This window comes from Athene cunicularia (genome assembly GCF_003259725.1).
Source record: "Athene cunicularia isolate RWA chromosome 5 unlocalized genomic scaffold, athCun1 chr5_part1, whole genome shotgun sequence".
NCBI lineage: Eukaryota > Metazoa > Chordata > Aves > Strigiformes > Strigidae > Athene > Athene cunicularia.
Genome location: NW_020799101.1, coordinates 16,728,446 through 16,750,565, shown reverse-complemented (window position 1 = coordinate 16,750,565; position 22,120 = coordinate 16,728,446). Strand labels below are relative to the sequence as shown.

Genomic DNA, 22,120 nt, shown 5'->3' with positions numbered 1-22,120 from the left:
AAATACTGAATAGTACCAGAACTAGAATAGACCTTCCTTTATACAGTTGCCTATCTTGTCAGTGGACCATGGGTAGCTTTCTCTTAACTATTTTTTCTAAGCAGTTACGCAGCACCTTTATAGTTTTTCACCTCTGTTTCCTGATCCCTTCTACAGCTTGTGAAAAACATGACCTTTACTGCCTCTTTTGTATTCACAGGTCCTGTTATCCAGTACTAGAAGGAAATAGAATCAGTTTGACAAGTTTTGCTTTTGCCATGTTGGCTGCTACTCATTTTATTGTTTTCTTTTTGGTATTTACAAATAGATTTTTTGACTTTTTTTTCCCAATTCTCTTCAAAAATGTGGAAGTAAACCGACTGACCTGTAATTATATGGCTGTTACTTCACCACTCCAACTATTACCAGTACCACTTCAGCCATGTTCCATTTTGATATCTCACTTACTTAAGATTTCAGCAGCTAATACTTTAAATATTTTTGAATACTGGAATGAAACACATCTGACCCTGCACATTTTGAAAGCCTGTCATGTTTAGTGTATTCACTGACCTGTTCCTTCTGTACTTAAAGCTTGAATCTTTGTCATGTTTATTAATTCTACTGATCCTAATCATACTGGTGGAATTTAAGAAAGAAAATAAAAACATTAAGGGTTTCAACTTTCTTGGTACCAATCACTGATAGCTTTTCTCTCTTTCAAATAGAAAATGGAGCCTTTCCTTGATTGTTCTTTTCCTACTAATATACTTAAAAATTTACTTGTAATTTTTGAAGTCATCTTGCTAGTTGCATTCCACTTTGTTCTGAGTTTTCTATTTTTATTCTTATACCTCTTTATTATCTGTAGCAACATGCCCTAATTTTTCAACTTTCTGCAGATGTACATTCTTCGTGTGACTGAGTTCCATAAAGATCTAAAAATGTGATCAAGAAGAAAATGGTATTAGTGGAACAAACAAATATATTCACAGTCCTGCTGTCTAAGTCCTGAATTTTTCAAGAATTATATAAACAGAAATTAAGATTCACTCTGTTATAGTTAGCTGTCATATTATTGTAGTCGCTTTTTCTGTATAGTGTGTACTGATGATACTCTACAAGACTCAAGGCAGGGGGGAGGAGGAGTAAAAGTCAATATATTTGATAGGTTTGTAAATGAGATTTGTTTTGGAACATTATTAATAGCATTTGTAATGAGGAGAGTAAACTTTTTTTTCCTTTTTTTTGGAGGCATTTTTACTCCTGAACAGCACTTACGTTTTTTGGAATTTTATAAGAAGCTTTCCACACTGGGTTTACAGCAGGAAAATGGGCACAATGATAATCAACTACAACTTCAAACTCTGGAACAGGAAAAGAAGTATATTTCAGTGAGGAAAAACTGTGCTTACAATTTTCCAGTAAGTGACATTAATTTAAGGTTAAAAAAATCATATTGTGCATATAGTTCACTAAATAGGACTGCATGAATGATAGACAAATTATTCTCAAATTGTGTATGGTTAGCTAAGTTCTAGCTCTCTCCTGAAAAGTTAATGGCTTAAAGTAGACATCAAAAAAAATTACCAGGAAGGATTCCTCTTTGTAGAGCCTCAGAAAATTATTGGAAAGTTTTGACTGAAAGAGTGTTGGTCTAAGAAGTTACTGATCTCATTCTTTCTTATACATTTTCTCCAAACACTTACCACAAAGGCTTTGAGAAAATGGCTATGAAACAGAGTCCCCAGTTTCAAACCACTCAAAGCTAGGTTTTAGCATTTGCTGTGTCATGGCATTCTAGGGAGTTGAAGATTGAATCTGAATGGTCAGATTCATGTTTTGGTCATGTTCCTGCCTGAATACAGAAAGTCTTTTCAAGTTTACATGAGGTCATTAAACTTACCACTCATGTTTCTGTAAATTTGCTTTGTATTTTGACATTCTGCATTGATATTTAAGGAAAATATGTTTGTACAAAGAGTCAGTAGACAGTTATTTTTATTCTACCTTTTAAAGACAAGCACCCTGTATGTAGGTAGACATCTGTTGGTTTATTTGAGCAAAACCAAAGTAGGTGCACACACAATTATGTTGAATTCAGATGCTTGCTTTGCTCCTTGATAAAACATTCATTTTTGAAGTCTCCAGTTGCAGCTTCTACTAGTGTATGGAGGCATTAACAATATTTATAAAAATAAGATTTTATATTTTGTGGTTTTAATCTGTTTCTTCAGGGAAAAAAAGAAAAAAAACCCTGCAGCATGTCTGGAAGATATGTAAATCCAGTTTTAGTTCTCAACTCCAGAACTTATCTGGTGGCTGTTTTTTTGACACGGCCATCAAAACCACCACACTTCCTCTTTAAAATCACAACCTGTTACCTCCAATGTCTTGATGGTTGTAACTCAGTGTTTTCATCTGATAATCTCTGATAGTGTGGTCCTTTAGCTATACAGTTAATAAAATCTTTTATCTTTCCACAGGCCATGATTGTTTTTGTGGATCCAAAGAACTTCCATTTAGAACTATATTCCATATTTTTCTGTCTTTGTCATGACCCTGAAGTTCCTGTCAGATATACTATGGCCATAAGCTTCTATGAAGTGAGTTACATGTTTCTGGTTTATGTTGTTTTCTTCTTTAAGATTAAATTTGTGACTGTTCAACCAAAATAAAAAGACTTTAAAAAACTTGTTGAAATGATTGTTTGTCAAAGGTGTTCAGTCCCTTCTAACCTCTCTATATAGGCCATATACACACGTTAGTCGATTTAAACTGTGTGACATTTGGCTACAAGAGCCTACAGGTAGGTGAGCTTTTAAGGAGCAAAAGCTAGAAGAAACTTATAATGTTCTAGTACTACAAACATAATATTTGAAGGTTTTCAGTGCTATTAGAAAACAATGAGACAAATGGGAGAAAGCAACTTGCCACTTCTGGTCCTGAAAACCTTCTTTAGAACTGTATGGTTTGTTGATTGTGCTGATATTCTGTGGAGGATGCTTATATGGCTCAATCTGAGCTAAATGCTCAATTTAATAGGAAACTACTTGAAAACTTATGCAGATATAAAAGCATATGTATTCTTGTTATTCCGTTCAGTTTACATTAAGTTTCACTGTATTGTTTTCATAAAAGTTAAAAAATGTACAACTGCATAGATACGATTAGCTATATGGGGTGAATTCCAGAAATGAAAATACGCTCTCTCCTTATTGTAGTAATCTATACAGGGCGATCTTCAAGGATTTCATAGTGTTTTACTGAAAATCCTTGTGTTGAGCTAGTCTTTTATCCCATTTTCTTGCTGGGGAAACTGGTAAGTTAAGCGGCTTGCTGAAAGCATTTAAATCACTAGTAGAGGCATAAATGACTTTATTTCCAACATTATAAGAAAGATAGATACATTTCCAGTTCTCGTTACCTACTGACGCCTTGTCTTAATGGTAATCCGAGGTGATTGCTGAAATTGTAAAATTAGCATCTAATTCTACGTAATGTTTTGTTAGATGTATAACACTTTTAAGGTACTGCCTGAATATAAGCAAAGTATTTTAGCTCATTTAAAAAAAACTGTAAAATTATAGCTTGGTCTGAATGTACATTCAGTGCTGGTTGATTTAATTTTAACACCATAACTAGGCAACCACGTGACAGCCAAAAATGAGTAATTTATGGCTTTCACTGCTAGGTGGATTTTTTTTTTTTTCAAATAAACACCCTGTAGCCATTTTTTTAAATCTTCCTCTTGATTGGAAGTAAGCTCTTATTTTCACTTGGCTTATATAAATAAGTCCATTAAAAGGCATCACCTAAATATTCCGTAGAGCAAAAATCTCATTCCTCATTTTTTTTCTCCTATTTGCTGTAAAACCTTTTTAACAGTGTGGAGATGGACTGGTGGTTATTTTTAGAAATTTATATATGACTTATGAATCACAGTCAAAAAACCTAAAAAAGTAAGGAGTGAAAACTTCAGATGGAAAGGTTGGGGAAACTTAAAATCCAGCACAAGCTAAGCCAGTTTTTATATTTTATCTTTTGTAAATTATATAGCAGACTGACTGTTAACTCTTCTAAGGAGCATGAAGTATAACATTCGAATATTCCAGAAGGAATTTCTCAAGCCTTGCAGTGCAGCCTTAAAAATTTTTGTTAAATATGAAATACAGTTAATTCTAAAAGCATGTTTCATGGTTAGATAGTAGGCCTGTTTCTTGACTCATAATCTTAATATAAGCGTATTTTTAATGTGATCAATGGGAAAGCACACAACTTTAGAAGGCTGATATTAAACAGTTGTTCTGCATCACTTCTTCATGTTTGCTGTAAAGTAAGCACATGTAGTATAGTTATTGTAGTGCCGTGGAACTAAAGAATGTTTCACCTTTCTATCTTACTGTCATTTTTTAGGTTGCTAAGCTTTTAAATTCTGGTGTATACGCAATACATAAAGAACTGGTTACGCTATTACAGGATGAATCACTGGAGGTATAATATACTTTTATGGAAACTTCCTTTTGCTTGTTACGTTAAGGCAGATGATTTTGATGTTTAATAGGTCTGTGATAAGACAGTAAGGTAACTGCTTAAAATGACGAGCAGTTTTTACTTCTGTTTCACAGATGCTTCATAAAGATGTCAGCCTTCTATGAATAGAAAAGAGGAAAATAGGAAGATGTTTGAGTTTAGTAAAAACTGCTTTTATTAGCTTTTTAAAATATTAATTCTAAATTGTTTTAATTGTGATATTATTACTTTACAAATTCTGTGGAAAGATTTGGTTTTGTTACTATATCAATATAGTAATTGATAACATTCAAGGTTTTTGCTTTGTTTTATTTTCATTTCTCCAATTGATGAGATGAAGTTGTGTATGGTTCAAAGATCAAGATTTATAGAAAGAGTTTCAGTGCAAGATCTGATACAGAATCTGTGAGTGTTTATGAGACAGTTTAGTGTACCTCAGTTTCAACCTGAGTAAAACATGGATAACTTAGCTATATTACAGACAATATAGTGAGATTTTTTGGATTGAAAACCCCCCAAATATATATGTTTGAGAAAAAATCATGATTTCCTCTGATATCAGTTATTCCAATAGTTGATATTTTTTGTTTTCTATGTAGGATCTTTGGATATGGCATGGAAAAATGAGTTTTGCTTTCAGCTGCTCCTTTTTTATTTTGGTACCCTTCATTAGACATTTTCAAGGAAATGAAAAGTGTTCATAGAACATCTACTAATACAAAATTTATAAAGTTCTGACCCATCTTAAAAGATTTCTCAAGTTGAACACCTGAAAGTTGGAATTCAAAAGCAGCTGGGGATTTTGAAAAATTCCTTGGTTTGATCCCTATAGAATTATCTAAATAATAATTTAAAAAATGGTCCTTTATCTTATATACCACCTCAGACAGAAATTTAATTATGTATTTTTCTAGTCTAGTTTCAAGTATTACAACATTTGAAAGTAGGCCTATTCTATCGATATAGACTATTCTATTTTAATTTATCAACTGCAGTTTTTCTTAAATTAGGAAAAATGGCTTTTAAGATTCATCTGACAAATATAAAAAAAAGTTTGTGTTTGTTAAGGAAGTGACAAAAACTGTCTATGAAATATAGATCTTTCTTAAGAATGAATGTTCATTTATTGTATGCTGTGAATAGTTCAGAAGGCATTGGCTGTGATACTCACATCAATCTAAAGTATAGTTCGTTCTAACTGAAACCTATAATACTTAAATTACTTACTACGTTAAAACATCAGTTTTAAATCCCAATCCTCATCAATGCAAATTTGTTGCATTTCTTTTTTTCTTTTTTTAAACATGGATGTGAGAGAACAGTAACATAAGATATGTCAGCAGGGATATGTTGGTGAGAAGTAAAAATTGAGTCAAGTTAATTTACAGACCTTATTCATGCAGCCTTTCTTTAAATAGGTGTTAGATGCCCTGGTAGGTCATCTTCCTGAAATCCTTGAACTAATGACTAATGGAGGAGAAAACAGTGGATCAGAAAGCAAGGTGGGTATTCTTATGGGGTTTTTTTATTTGCTTTCTAAATAAAGGTAGTAGCAAAGTTGTTCAGACATATATTGTATGAAAAGGCTTTCATGATTAGTTTCTGCTTTGGAGAGATATAAAGGTTCTGTGTTTTTTTGATTGCTTGTTAACTTTAGAAACTTTAAAATAAAAAACTTTTGAGAAGTTAGACTTAATATGAAAATGAACAGTTTCTCTATGTTCTTTTTCAAAGTTACCACAGATTTGCTGAAATAGATCAAATTTTTAAATGCAATCATTATTAAACCAAAACTTGATTTCATGCCAAAGGAGTGATAGCTATTTATTTATTTATTTATTTATTTATTTATTTATTTATTTATTTATTTAAATATATTGATATGGCCCATGGCTGACATTTTCAGACACAGTTTCTGTGGGAAGGAAGCCTATTTTCTCAAGTAACGACACTGAATTAGGATTTAGAGGATTTGTATTCAGCTCCCAACTGTGTTAATTTAATTGTATGTGGCTCTGGATGATGGTTTATTCAGTAACTCCTCACCTATAAAATGGAACATAAAAGATCATCTCTTGCTTCAAGATGATGTTTTGAGCATGCTTCCTAAATGTATAGAGAAATAAGAACTGTATAAGTTTATTTTCTTGCATGGATGAAAGCTGAGAGTGTAATTTAAAATGTGAATTTATCAGATGATTGCAGCTGTAAATGTAGATAACATATAACAAGTGTAATGTCAAATGTGGCAGTCTGTTTCATTTTGCTTAGTGCTAAAAAGATTTTGCCTCCTACTGAGAAAAGGTGTATAATTCCTACTAAAATTAATTAGGGAGCTGAGAAGAATAACTGCAAAGATTAAGAGGCTAGAAGGAAAATGGGATTTATTTGTTTTGAGAAATAAAAGGCTGAGGAGGGTTGTCATAATGGTCTTCAGATCTGTAAAAGGGTATTACAGAAAGAACAGTAATTAGTTTTTCTTTGTCAAGAGGAGGAGTTGGAAGTGAAGGTGAGTTTAGTTAGGTACTGGAATAGCTTTTTGACTAGTTAAGTGGAATTTACTGCTTAGGGGAGATTGTTTATACCTGATCATTATCTTTTTTAAAGAAGAAGTTAGACTCATATCTAGTCTAACTAGGACTGGAAATATTCACAGTGTGGCTGATCCTCTCAAAGGAGATTAATTAATTGACCCCTTAAAATCTCTTCCTTACTTGCATTGTTGTGATATGCTTTTAAGCATAGTAATATGACATACAACTAGAAGATGTAAAATTATTTAATGTTTATATTTTTATTTCTAGTTATTGTCTATTCCTGACTTGATTCCTGCATTAACAACAGCAGAACAGAGAGCAGCAACTTCTTTAAAATGGAGAACTCACGAGAAGTTACTACAAAAATATGCATGTCTCCCTCATATCATATCAAGTGATCAGATTTATTACCGTTTTCTTCACAGAATGTTAACAATCATTTTGACAAATGTGAGCTCACCTGTCTCTTTCCCATTGTTTTTTGTTTACACCATTTAGAACAATGACCGCCAGATATTTGCTATGTGTAGTACTTACATTAATCTTATTGCATATGGTATATCAAGCTGTGGGTTTTTTATATAAGACTGAGAAATTGCTCTGAAAACTCTCCCCCTCATTTGAGAAGCAAAATTTGGATTGACAGATTGTCATGTTTTTTTCCCATCCAAGACTTCTTTTCTTTCCTTGTGTTCATTACCAGTTTGTTTCTAGGTAAATCAAAACTTTTTCCTCTGATATATGCTGTCTTTTTCCTGATTCAGTACATTACTTTGTACTGTGTTCCATACTTTATGAAAGAACACTATTCTAAAAATGGTCATTTAGAGCTACTAGTCTGAAATTTTATGGAATTAATTGAAGAGTAGAACTGTCTGTTGTAAGAGAAAATGTTGTAAATTTTATTTTCTATCACCTACAATATAGAAGGTGCCTTCCAAACATGGAATACTTTAAAGCAAGTTGAATAAGCAAGTTAGGCAGAAGGAATAAATAATTAGGTGTCTCATGAATTGGCCAAACTTCCTTATTCTCCCTTTTGGCAATTATTTCAAAATTGATAAAGTTAGGCTATTTTTTAGCTGTTTTTTCTGCTTCTAGAATTTTTATACATTTTTTCTCATATTCCTTCAGGTATGTTTAATTGTGTTCTCTTTGTTTCTTTCAAGAATGTCCTCCCTGTCCAAAAAGCAGCTGCACGAACTCTCTGTGTTTATTTGCGTTATAATCGCAAACAAGAACAGAGGCATGAGGTTATTCAGAAACTGATTGAACGTAAGACAATTTTTCCTTGATTACTTAGAGATGCAAGTTAGTTTTGACTGAAGATCTATTTATGGTTATATTTATTCAGTGTAACTTCCTGCCATCATTGGAGGGATTACACTTAGAAGACATTCAGTTGCTCATATTATCACCAGGCAAAATATATTGTGCATGTGCAAGGAATATATCTGAAGCTTATGCAAATGAATTGGGAAAGAGGCAGTATGGGAAACTGATAATATGCCAAGACCTTTCCAGCCCTGCATCTTGAATCCAAAATTGCTTAGTTGTAGGTCCTGCAACATACAAAGCAGAGTTCCTCTACAGAAGTAAAATTCTCTAGAGGCTTCAGCATCAGAAGTGCTGAATAAATCTTCTCAGAAATTATTTTATGAATGAGTTAGTCACCTAAGTTGACTTTCTGGTCTACACTATGTTTTAAAGATAGGTTAGAAGTTTGAATAGTTCCAATTAGCAGTTCTTAATATTCCCACAGTAATTTTGATACACTCATGACATGGTTTGAGAGGCATACAGGGCTTTGATCAACATAGTAATTAGTTCACTCGCTGGTTTTGGTTTTTCAAATGGTTAAAAGAGACAGGTAGTATTTCTGAAAAAAATGTTCACTGACAGAAATGATCATTGTATTCAGAAGGTTATGTTTTTACTGAAAGAAGGAACTCAGTCTGAGAAGGTCTGCCTCGTGATGAGTATGATTATCATCTTTGAGTCAAAGATTAACCGTTGAATTGTTTTCTATCTGACATTGAAAACGTAATAGATAATATCTGTGGATTTTTATTTTTCAGAACTGGGCCAAGGAAAAAGTTATTGGAACAGACTTCGTTTTTTAGATACTTGTGAATTCATTATGGAACTGTTTTCAAAATCATTCTTCTGTAAATACTTCTTTCTACCTGTGCTTGAACTTACACATGATCCAGTGGCGAATGTGAGGTACTGTATGAAGAGTATATAGCAGTGTATAGGAAAAAAGCTTTAAATAATATATTAAGAAATATTGCTACAGGTTTGATATCTTATTTAAATAATGGGACTTGAGTAAAAAGGTACAGAGCCTTCAGTATTAAAGGTCTAGGGGACTATGGGAATAATGTTAGAAAACCACAGAAGCAGATCAGTCTAATCAAAAGTGTCAGGTTTTGGGAGTGAGAGGAACACTGAGGCAGAGGAGCCAGAAATAGATGAGAAGTAATACGCTGTTTCTTGGGTGTTGAGAGAGAAATTTAACTTAAGTTACTGTTAATTTCCATCCATTTTAACATCACTATATGTAAAGTAAAACACACGAGCAATTCTTTCAGTGGTCTGAACTTAACAAGTTAGCATAGGTTTTACCTTATGTAAAAGTGTTCTATTCATTGTTGAAGCAAATAAAAAAGAATAGAAAAATATAAGGGAATTTGATATGTTATTCATTTTTATACAGTTTTTTCCATTGTTTTTTTTAGTCGATTTTTTTCTTCACTAAACAGATAGGGACCAGGCAGTTATTACCAATAAGAAAATAGTTCTTTTCTTTTTGTCATGTATTTTCTATTATTTTATGCTTTTAATCTTATTTCTGATGTGTGTAATTCATTTTATCATTAACATGTTTGAACATCTAATACTAATGCTGCATAGAGATTTATGTAAGCATAATTTGCACATACATATGTGCATTCAGTAAGCTTCACTAAGTATGGTTTATACCAAGTGAAACTGTTTCAATAGGCATTGTGTTTAGGAGAACTCTCAGTTCAGCAGAATCCCAAACCTAAAAACTGAGCCATTTGGTGCATTGAGGTTAGCATTCATGTCTCATGCACTTAAATTAAGAGAATAATATTAAAACAATAAACTAAATTTGTATATAATCTGAAGTAGCTTATTGCTTTTAACAGACATTTTAATTGAAAGCTCTATTGATACAATATTAAAATTTAATGGAAACTTGAAATAACTTGTAATCCCTTAACTGACATTAAAATTAATTTTGTCATAATTCTTTTCTGGATTGTTGCCTAACACTTTTTACAAAAGGAATGCACTGTCTGTAGTGGACAGAAATTTAGAAGTCAAACATAGTTATTAGCTCACGATTTTAAAACAAATTTAGGAAGATATTATTATAGGTTTCTACAGAATGGTGTAACTAATGGAAAGTTCTGAAGGTTAAAATGTTTTAAAGGTATGAAACCAGTAAGATTAATTCATATAAGAAATTTTTTTTAATGTTATTAATCACAAGATTACCATTTCAGGCGCAGGATTGTCTCTCTCACAAGCCAGTGGAATCTGAGAACAGCAGAGAATATTACCATGTATTATTCTTGATGGTTTTTTAATCTGTCGCTATAGATTAAAACTATTCACTATTACACACTATTACAGTCCGATCAAATTCAGTAATTTTTATTTTCTTAAATGTGTGAAATATTTTTTATTTAATCTGTAGAGTATTTTGGTGTTAATGATATAAAAAGCAATAACCATTTTTTTTATATATAACCAGTTTAGAAACAATATCTAAGAATTAAGGCAAATCAATTATTATAGAATCACAGAATTATTTAGGTTGGAAAAGATCATTGAGTCCAACTGTTAACTGCCAAGTCCACCACTAAACCATGTCCCTGAGTGACACATCTATGTGTCTTTTAAATACCTCCAGGGATGGTGACTCAACCACTTCCCTGGGCAGCCTGTTCCAATGCTTAATAGCCCTTTCAGTGAATAAATTTTTCCTAATACCGAGTCAAAACCTCCCTGGCACATCTTGAGGATGTTTCCTCTCATCCTATCATATGTACTTGGGAGAAGAGACCGACAGCCACCTCGCTACAACCTCTTTTCAGGTAGTTGTTAGAGAGTGATAAGGTCTCCCCTGAGCCTTCTTTTCTCCAGGCTAAACAACCCCAGTTCCCTCAGCCACTCCTCACAAGACTTGTGCTCTAGATCCTTCACCAGCTTCGTTGCCCTTCTGGATGTGCTCCAGAACCTCAATGTCTTTCCTGTAGTGAGGGGCCCAGAACTGAACACAGTATTCAAGGTTCAACATCACCAGTGCCAAGTACAGGGGCACAATCAGTTCCCTAGTCCTGCTGGCCACACCATTCCTGACACTAGCCAGGATGATATTGGCGTTCTTGGCCACCTGGGCACACTGCTGGCTCATATTCAGCCAGCTGTTGACCAACACCCCCAGGTCTTTTTCTGCCAGGCACCTTTCCAGGCACTCTTCCCCAAGCTGTTGTATGGGGTTGTTGTGGCCCAAGTGCAGGACCCAGCACTGAGCCTTGTTGAACCTCATACAATTGACCTGGGCTCATTGATCCAGCCTGTCCCGATCCCTCTGTAGAGCCTTCCTACCCTCGAGCAGATCAACACTCCTGCCCACCTTGGTGTCATCTTCAGACATACTGAGGGTGCACTCGATCTCCTCATCCAGGTCATTGATAAAGATATTAAAGAGAACTGGCCCCAGTACTGAGCCATGAGGAACACCACTGGTGACTGCCCATCAACTGGATTTAACTCCATTCACCACCACACTTTGGGCCCAGCCATCCAGGCAGTTTTTTCACCCAGAAAAGAGTACAAATTCATACTGTGTTTAAAAATTGTCAACAGAGCAGCTCACAGTTCTGAAAGCATCCTACCCTTTTACTACTTTTCTTTCATCCTGATTCCTAACCGCACTGTTCACCCTTTCCATTGCCTTGAGGAGTGCTTATTGGACCTTTGGATAGGCTGACTCACTGAGTCATCAGAAAACTATCTACTTTTTTCTGCCCTCCCCCTCTCAAGTAAGTTGGTTTTCTGCTATGTTAATCATTTGGGGGTTGGGCTGGCTGAGCTGTTGAAAGGTCCGGCTGGTACAGAGGCAGCACAAGCAGGGAGAGCTTCCAGACAGAAAGAAGGAGATGGGGTAGGGGGAAGAAGGGCTTTCTTCTTTTAGGAGCCAGTAAAGAGTTCAGTCCTTTTAGTCTTATCTGATACACCATCCTTGCAGTTGTATGGTACTGCAGTCACATGATTTTTGATGAGACTTAGGCTCCTTTGTACTGATGGACCAGATTTCCAGGGTATTTAGGTACCAGATAGAGTTAAGTGTGTAGATAGTTTTGAAAATTTAGAGCTTCTCTTTTTAGGTTAAAAAAAAAAACCAAAACCAAAACCAAAGAAATTTTTATTGACTTTCAGGTACAGGACTGTAGTCCTGATCTATGGAGAAGCTTTTGAAAATGCTACAATATATCTAGAAACAACCATCAGCAATAATTATTTCTGAAAAATAAGACTTACTAACTTAATTATTTTATATCAAGTGCTAGCATACAATTAAAAAATTAATAATATTCATTAGATATCTGCATCAAAAGTTGAATATTTACTTTTTTTTTTTTTTAGAATGAAGCTGTGCTATTTGTTGCCGAAAGTTAAATCTACTCTGAAGATTCCCACTGATAAACATTTACTTCAGCAGCTGGAATTATGTATAAGGAAGCTTTTGTGTCAAGAGAAAGACAAAGATGTCCTGACTATTGTAAAAAGAGTAAGCATTTTTCTTTTCCAGCAGAATTTTGTCTTGGGGTTATCAGTGAAAGTTAAGATGATCAGTCATGCTTTCTGTTGATTCTCTTAACGTAAGAACAGGAGACTAAACAATTCTGTTGTCTATTATGTAATTTTGAACAATTAAGAGAAGATGTAGTATAGTGCGTTCTGTCAAATCTAAGAAGGTTGGTGTTTCCTTGGTTACTTATATTGCAGTTATTTTCTAGTGATTGGGGTTCAGGATTTTGGCTCGATGACCATTGTGAAAAAATATATGACTAAAGATAGTATTAAAGGTTGGCTGTAGTAAAAATGATAGCCTTTTGAGGTAGAGACATCTTGTTAGTTTATATATTTTACAATATATAGATAAAAGATTTGAAGGATTTTGAAGGGTTACAAATGTCGTTGTAATGTGAATATTCATGAAAAAGTACATATTTAAGGGATGCCCATACTTAGTCTCAAGGAAGTAATGAAGTGAAGTAACTAAAGTAGGTGGCTTCTGTATAGGGCCAGTCTGCAGCAGAGAATGGGTGAAAACCTATGTGGAGCATCCTGGCTTATTCACAGATTGCTCAGTTGTTTTTTTCAGTCTTGGTTCCTAGGTCCATGCTCCAGCCATTCCTACTTCTGTGCTTTCCTTGAGTGTATTTTGAGTTCCACTAGTCCTTCATTGTGAGTTTCAGCAGGGCTCTGAGTATACTCATAGTTTTTAACTGCATTTGTAGCAGAAAAATGCAAGCAGGAAGAAAAGGCATATTTAATTTTGAATACCACTATTCTAAGCTTCTTATCTGGGTAATTTTTTAGTTAAAAGTATCGTGCTGTTGAGTAATAATAAATAACATTTTGATTTTCTTTATAGACAGTGTTAGAATTAGACAGAATGGAGATCTCTGTAGATGCTGTAAGTACTTAATAACTTTAATATTTACCAAGCACTTTTAATTCCCATTTTCATGTAGTGATTTTTTATTTTTATTGATTTTATTTTGAAGTTTCAGAAAAGATTTTACGAAAATGATATATTGGATCAAGAAAAAGAGAGACAAGAACATCTCCTTTTGGAAATGGTATATTTTATCAGTACAATCTGTCTGATATATTGGATCATGGTATATTTTTCCAAAATATATTTGGAAATGGTATATTTTATCAGTACAGTCTGTAATTTTTTTAATAGCTTGTAGCTAAATATTAATGAGGCAATAATGTTAAGGTAGGGGAATGTATATTATGAGACACCTCATATGTTCATAATCTGTGTGTAAATTTACACTTTACAGTAGGGTTAAGTCCTTCAAAGTAACATAAAATTTCCTTTTATTTACCACGAAATTCTGCTGTATCAATTAGAAAGGCAAACTGGAATTTCTTGAAATATACTCATGCTTGATGCCTCTATAGTTCTAAAATCCAAGCCCTTCAGCACACCCTTATGAAATCTTTTTGAGGGAGTTTAGCAATTTGTCAGGCATTTATAACATAATAAGTTGAATAATGAAACACCTCAGAATTCACGTACAGCTTCCGTAGCAAAGAAATTAATGTCATAACTTCTTTTGTGCTGAGGAAGCTGAGGGAGACTTTGTTTGTTACAAGCTTTCCTGTTAGACAAAAAGAGAGAGAAGGGGGGAGAGAGAGAGATAGAAATGCCATTGATATCTGCAGCCTGGCAGGAGGGAGACTTAGTGCAGGTTGTACAGAGCAAAAGGAGCTACAAGTTACTTAGGATTTGTAAGAAGTCTGCAGAATGCTTTTCCAGCTTATAAAACTATCTTCAGTCATGGCGGTAAGCAAAACCTGCAGCAGGTGCTTCACTACATAGCCTAATACATCTTCACAAAGCCTAGATTAGATGACTGCAGTTCTCCATTCTGCTGCCTCCTCTCCAGCCTGAGGTTGGAGAAGCCAAGAAGCTGATAGGATTTAGAAGAGGTCAAATTTAATTAGCATGGTTCCTCTGACTTGTAATTTACGTCCTCTGTAGTGAATCAGAACAGATCCAAGACTGTCCAAAAAATGTCACTTTTTCCTCTTCGGGATTGCTACAGAGCCTACTTATAGGATCATATGATTTGGGTTGGAAGGGACCTTAAAGATCATCTCATTCCAACCCCCCTGCCATGGGGGTTTGTGGCCCACTGATGTCAGTAGGTACTGCAGGCCTTCTCTTGGGCACCTGATGATGATGATTCAATTCCTGATATCTGTCTGATCTACTTCCTGCCACCTCCCGTTACCTGGAACCAACAGTTCAAGCTTTGTTCTCAGGACCTGCATACACATATTCAAAGGCTTGAACTTAGCTTTAGTGTTTTCCAGGTAGATGAATGTTTTAATAGTGGAAACATTTGGGGCTGTGATAAAATAACCTCCTGTGCACTCTGTGTTATCATGTATTGTATGATAACATTAACTTGTACCCTGTTTCTACAGCTAGAATTTAGGAGATCAGCTGTATTTTTCTATGACCCATTGATATGGGCATACCTTCTGTATCACAAAGGTCTTGTTAAGCATTGTCTGGGAGAGGCATGCTTTTGAGGAGCTGGAGATGTACACAAGTAAATTGTGACATGTTACAGTCCCAAATAGATGAGGAGCCATTGAACCCAGTTAAACGTATCTGACTGCTACACATTTTAATATTGAATATGTTAATATGTTACCTTAATTTTAGTAACTGACTTAGTAGAAACTATATTCCAGCAACCTTGACCTGAATTAATTACCTTTTTTTTTTCGTTAACCTGGGTAGTAATTAGAGTGAAATGAGAAGGTAGAGTAGAACAATTAATGTTCATTTTTTATTATTAACATAGTACAGAAAATAAGCTAATATTACATAACTTTTTAAAGTTGGAGTGATAGCTATTCACCAAGAATCCTGAAGCAAGTATTGACTTCTGAAATTATTGGTGTAGCTGTGTTAACACTGCTTTCTGTCTGTGGAGATGCACTCAAAATGTGTTCTAAGGCTAGGTAATACTGGAGGAAGCAAATAAATTCCTTAAACTTGAAGTATTGTAATACTTGGGTTTGTTTTGTGTAAAGGTTTATCAGCTGTAGATGTTAATTTTAGACCTTTAAAAAGTTTGAGCATGTATCACCACCATTTCAAGAAAACATTTTCACGGAATTGTATATCTGAATTGAAAATATTGCCAGTTCTATTATTAGAGTATCTGTGTAGCACAAAAAGTTACATTGTCAGCTGCCAATTTCTGTATCTTTTTAATTTAAAAAAGCCAGGCTTAATTTTAATAATGTTATAAAAGTGAACTTCAACTCTGAGGTCCCTTCATAATTAAAGTCAACATTTTTTGGTGTGATTTTTATATAGGATATATACCCTGTTTTCATTCCATACTGTTTAATTGGTTCTCAGGCTCTTCAGTAGGGGTTGTGCTAATAGCAGGAGAGAGTAGAAATTAACTGTTGTTTTGGTGATTTGGAAACAATCCCCAGTTGAAACACTATTTATTTATTTATTTATTTATTTATTTATTTATTTATTTATTTATTTGTGAGTAATACCTACAAAAATTATTCATTTTTTTAGGAACAATTAGAGAAAGAGAAGCAGCAAAATGAAGGAAGATCTGCAAATGTTAATGATAAAATGTTTGAAAAGAAGCGTAAGTTTGTTTATTGGTGTACACACTGTGCATGCATTACTCTTCTACAAAGATAGAGGAGAAAGGAGCAGAAAAGACACACTTTATATAGTAAATAACAGAGTTCTATAAAGTGGCAAAAAACCTTTTTTCTATGTATTTCTAAAGATACTTGGGAAAACTAGCCTCATTATATTGGAAGATTTGTGTCTTTATTAATAAAATGCATGGCAGTTTTAGTTCTCTGGTATTTCTGATTATTTTGGGATGTAATAGAAGTGCTTGCCTGTGTTATTTCTGAAGTGTTAGTAGCACTTGATTAGATAATGCTACTGTCTACCTCAGGTCTATAGTATGTTATGTCCTCTTTCTTTATTTAAAGTTAAGCTTTAAGAGATAAGTATTTATACTGGACTTTTTTTTAGGTAGAGACAGTAAAACATCATCAGTGTTGACAAAAAGTATCACACTCTCTGTTCCTGGAAGCTCTTCTGGTACATCAGCAGGTAAGAACCCTTTAAAGACTCTTCTAGAACGCTTTGATCTCACATCAGCAGGATAAAACCCAGTAAAGCTGCTGTTGGCATTTATGGGCCAAAGTTTCACCTAGTGCACACAGGAAAAAATTCTACTCCTAGATCTGAATGTGTTTTCTATGTTTTTTAGTTTTATTTTATTCTTCAGTATATAAATAGGTGGCATGAGGTTTATTTATTGTTACTGGAGTACTTAAATCAGTTCCTTCAGCTAGCACAGGTTGACAGTGTTAAAAGTCTAAAAGTGTTCTTAGTTACTGAGGAAATGCAACGATATCCATGCTAAAAATTTTTCTACTTATAATTTTAGGCAAAGAAGACAAAAAATCCAAGTTGGTTCGAAGTCAGTCTTTCAGTACTCAAGCACTACATCCAAAATACAGCAACATAGACAAGTGTCCTAAGTATCTTTATTATCTTCATTATCTTCATTGTTTACCTTATAGGCATCTGTTTACCTAGTAGACTACTGTTATGAAACTAAATGCACGTGAATCTTTGAAAGCAGTGATGTGCTCACTGAATTGTGACCTAAATTTTCAGCTTTCTTTTTAATTAATGTACACAGTTTTGAACTGAGGGAAGAAATACCATTTTAAGGCATGATGAGGCCTAAAAATTTTTATGAATTCCTTTTAAGTTAATACATGTCACCTTTTATGAGTATTTTTCAATATGAAATGCTAAATCTAAATTTCTATATTTCTTAAAGAAATTTCAGCATAACTTTCTCATTTAATTTTTTCGTATAAACTCAGAAATAACCTCTAATATTATTAAACAGAAGGATGATACAATGACAAAGTATACTTTTCTGTAATAAGCAATTTGGTTTTGTTGTGGTTTTTTTGTTTTGTTTTTTAAGTAAAAGCTCTGCTACAGGATATACATCTTCAGTATCAGGAATGGGAAAGAGTTGTATGTTATCCTTCAGTGGTAAGTAGGTTATTATATTTTACATCAGTTCGTGCGGGTGATGAATATCTGGGCCCCATTAAACAGGCATACTGTAGGATATCATTCTCCTAAAGAATGTAAAATAGTAGATATCCAATATATTTGAGCACTTAAGTGCTAGTCTAGTTAGTCTGTTTTTCAGATTTATTTTTTTTTTTGTTACACGTTTGTTTAAAGTTACATTTAAAAGCAGTAAAATAGTAAAATGAGTTTGGCATTTCTTGACTGGCATTTTGGATGTCATAAAAAGGTTGGATTTGCAATTTGCCTCCACCCATTTTATGTGAGGAAAGGGATATTATGTACAACTTCTGTTGAATTAGGGGAGACAAACTGCTGTCTGAAGTGCCCCTCTCTCTGTTGTTGAAGAGTTTGGATGACTAATGATTAGAATGAAATTAATTTCTTCCTAGAGGAACCTGTCTTTTTCAATTCACTACCAATAGACACTAGACAATTAGTTTAGATGAAATAGTTAAATTTTAAGCAGCTAAAGATTGGCCAATTAAATCTCACTATTTTAACGTATTAAATATATTAATCTTCTCTTCCAAAATGTGTGTTCTAATTATTTTTATTTAGCATTTTTTCATAGAAATACTTGAAGAAATGTTAAGTTGAAACCATTGCCCTTACAGAAAGTTAAATTTCTGGATTATTGCTTTAGGAAATATGCCACTGTTGCCACAGGAGAAACAGCTCATTCTGTTTACTCTCTCTGTATTTTTTTCAGACAAAATTCTTTGTCTAAACTGCAACTCTTTATTTCAGATGATTCATTCCGGAGTCATTCTACAGGTAATAGTGGGAATTCTGCCTTCCCTTCCAGTTCTTCATCTCGCAATTTATTTAACTCAGCTGACCAAAAGAACAATGGAAATAAGGAGAGTCAGTCCCGAAAGATGAGCATGTAAGTGGTTGCCAAGCGGTTAAATCAGTCTTATGGGTAACATTTTCAAAGGGAACTCAAAAGAGCCATGTAAAATTAAGCCTATATTTATGATACTTCTCCATCCAGATTTTGAAATACTAAAATAGGAGAGTAGAAATATGTGTGCAATTATAAGTGTTTTTAAGATTGCGTTTCCTTTTAATTAGTCTTTCACATTGTTTCTGTTGCATGTTTGCATACCACTGGTACATTATGGGGAGGGTGGAATAGGACAAAGAGAAGGTTAGTGCATTTGATATATAATAACTACAGTCACTGTGATTTAGCTTCCTGTAGTTGGAGAAATAAAATGTATGTATTATTGATAATCTAATTTTTCCTTTTCCTTCTTTTAATGTGCTTATATATGTTTATATATTATCATGTAACAATTTTATGATGAATTCTGAGAGTTATGATAAACTGGTAATGCTACTGGTTATTAAGGCTGCCTTCTTTGCCTTACCTTAACCATATAGATATAAAAAAATCAATGCTAGGCATCTTCCTCAGGTTGATTTATTTTTTTTTAAACATCAGCCTAAACTGTTCTTGTTTTGCAAGAACAAAATCAAAGATTAATTTTTTTGCTCCTGTAATAAAAGTGTGTCCATCTTAGAAAATTGCTGTGATGTGTACTTGCTTGGCCAAATCTCTGTAGACTCAAGCAGCTAATTCCTTGCGGATTCCCTTTACTCTGTAACTTGTAGTTCTAAATTACTATGATTGGACTAGCTGTAATTTTAGGTGCTCACACTGAGATTTTTCTTTATTATCAGAGATTTTCTTCCTTAGCCAAGGCAGAATGGACAAAGGAAAGGAGCCAGCAATACCAAGAAAGGGAGGTTGCTTGGGAAAGTAGACTTAAGTGTAATAGAAAACAGAACTAGAAGCTGAAAAGTAGAGGGCAATGCAAGCTGGGCTTTGGAAGTCTGAATAGGTATGAGAGACCAAGAATGAAAGCAGAGTCCAGAATGTGACGCTGTGACTTGCTGGTCAAAGATAAAGGAGCTGAGATATGGAGCCTGCACCAGATAGGAAAGCGGAAACACCTTACACTCGCTGGCCAGGTGTAAAGAGGAAACAGCAGTGATAGCAATTCACCAGACAGGACCACTCAGGAGATATTAAATATCTGTATGAACTCATTTTTCCACAAGAGTATTTTCAAGTTCCTTTAAAAAACAAACCAAAGCAACTGCTCCAATTTTATTCACAGATAAGTTAATATTCCTAAATTGTAAAATAAAACACTCAGAAATTTAACAAATGTAAAAAGAAGTCTCTGAACAGCTTGCATTCAGCTGCTTGTATTCATTATATTATGATACAGTCTCTTGCTGTGCATAGGATTTTTTCTATTGCAATTTTACCACCTTCACTGTACAAGATAAACTTGTTCTTGAATGAGATCAAACTTGTGTAGTGACCTATTGTTTTTAAAATGGCCTTTTCTCTGTAGAAGAGGTTGGAAGATAAGTAGTGAATGAAGGTGGACTGTTTGTGTTGAGTCTTGGTTTCACAGAAGTACCTTAAGGTGCCAAGTCAAACTGCTCTCTGTCCCTGACTTTGCCAGAGTCTAATGCTTTCTCTTAAATATTACCCACAGTACCTATGTCACACTTTTTATAGGTGATCATTAGGTGGTCACTTATTTCAAAGTGCATGATTTCCAATTCAATAGTTAGATTAGTAGATGTGCTGACATTTTTAGCTATGTATAAAGTAGATGTATCTTGAATACATAACATGACATAGTGCTTCATACTTTCAAAAACTAGGTGTGCTCAAAACCCCATGTGCTTTCACCTTAATCACTGTATACCTCTGTTCCCTCTCTTTGAAACCAGAAAATTCGTTCAAATGTTGTAATTTTTTTTTTTTAGCAACCATTGTAGAAATACCAGTTACTCCTCCATCTCACAAGGATTTGTGGAAAATAAATGGATTAATATTCACAAAGCAGTTAGATGCAAAGATTAAACATTTTTCATTACATGAAGCTTTTCCAAATTTCAGTTTCCTATCTGTCATTTAAAATAAAACTGATATCATTGTTTGAATACAAAAGGAACAGAAGAAGACTCACACAGAGCAGTTTGTTCCTTTGTCTTCAGGCAGGAAAGTGGAATGTAAGAGACTCAGCTTCAAGTCTCAGTGTACCATTCCCAAGTGAATACCTTAACAGCAGACTATTTGAAAGCAGGTATCTGATCAAACACAATGATCTGGATGCTCTCTAGTTCAGAAAGTCCCTAAAATGCATAGTGTCAGAAGCCAAGAGGATATAGTAGGGGAAGAAAAACGTTTTTTAAGAGCAGGCTTAGTATGACCTACATTTAGTTCTGAATAAAATTTTAAATGTGTTATGTTCTTATGGGAAAACACATCTCTCAAGTTGGTATAATGTCTGAGGCACTGTACATTCAATTTCTCTTTGGTAATCTGGCCCAATACTTAATTATTTTTTTAAGAAAATGGAGCAGCTCTATGAGGAGGTATTAAGAGATATAGAAACAGGAATGGTTGGTGGTAAAGGTATTCATCTGCATAACCTCACTGACCACAGATCTTGCTTTTCTTCAGAAAGTCAGTCCTGGTGCTAAATATACACATATTAAGATACTGTTTTGCCAGTTATTAGGCCTAGCATAAAGGACACAGCCAGCATAAAGATAAACCAATAACCAAATTGTATTTGATACAAAAGGGTCAGTACATGGGTGAGCACTGGGGGTACAAACAAGTCAGATGATACATAATCCACATCAATCCCACTGACCCCAACATTGACACTGCACGACCACCAATGGGTGGAATAAATGGTTAAATGCAGCTTCCCATAGAAGGGATGGGAGACAACTGAGTTAACAAGCCAAACACATAAGAGTAAGGAAGCCACATGCTGAATCTCTACAAGCCAATGTTTACAAAAGCCAGACCTGACTGGAGCCCAGTCCCAGGGAGGCAGGAGGTCCTTCCCCAACAGGGAACTCTGCACAGGGCATCCACATCACAAACAGACACTGCCCCTGTCTGCAAGTGGTCCCAGCTTTCATCCCTCAGTGGGACACCTGACCCTTGTTTACTTAATGTGGGACACCTGGGGCTCATTTACCCAATGGCTCTCCTGCCAGGCTGGACCCACCCTGGAGGGAAGCTTAAAGGTAACACACACACACACACCCCACC

At 34.4% G+C, this 22,120-nt stretch overlaps 1 protein-coding gene across 2 annotated transcripts in view; it reads left to right on the top strand.

The window, feature by feature from the left end:
• The window catches only part of PPP4R4 (protein phosphatase 4 regulatory subunit 4), a 72,294-nt gene that overhangs the window by 46,511 nt on the left and 3,663 nt on the right, over positions 1 to 22,120 (top strand). Inside the window, exons 10-24 of one of the 2 annotated variants that reach the window (XM_026849754.1) lie at positions 1,234 to 1,403; positions 2,466 to 2,585; positions 4,396 to 4,473; positions 5,931 to 6,014; positions 7,317 to 7,499; positions 8,219 to 8,324; positions 9,128 to 9,275; positions 12,735 to 12,879; positions 13,750 to 13,791; positions 13,883 to 13,957; positions 16,450 to 16,525; positions 16,930 to 17,010; positions 17,351 to 17,444; positions 17,906 to 17,976; positions 18,769 to 18,907. In XM_026849754.1, coding sequence (XP_026705555.1) covers positions 1,234 to 1,403; positions 2,466 to 2,585; positions 4,396 to 4,473; positions 5,931 to 6,014; positions 7,317 to 7,499; positions 8,219 to 8,324; positions 9,128 to 9,275; positions 12,735 to 12,879; positions 13,750 to 13,791; positions 13,883 to 13,957; positions 16,450 to 16,525; positions 16,930 to 17,010; positions 17,351 to 17,444; positions 17,906 to 17,976; positions 18,769 to 18,907 — 1,612 coding nt within the window. The remainder of the gene's footprint in view (positions 1 to 1,233; positions 1,404 to 2,465; positions 2,586 to 4,395; positions 4,474 to 5,930; positions 6,015 to 7,316; positions 7,500 to 8,218; positions 8,325 to 9,127; positions 9,276 to 12,734; positions 12,880 to 13,749; positions 13,792 to 13,882; positions 13,958 to 16,449; positions 16,526 to 16,929; positions 17,011 to 17,350; positions 17,445 to 17,905; positions 17,977 to 18,768; positions 18,908 to 22,120) is intronic. The other variant, XM_026849755.1, reaches the window with a different exon arrangement.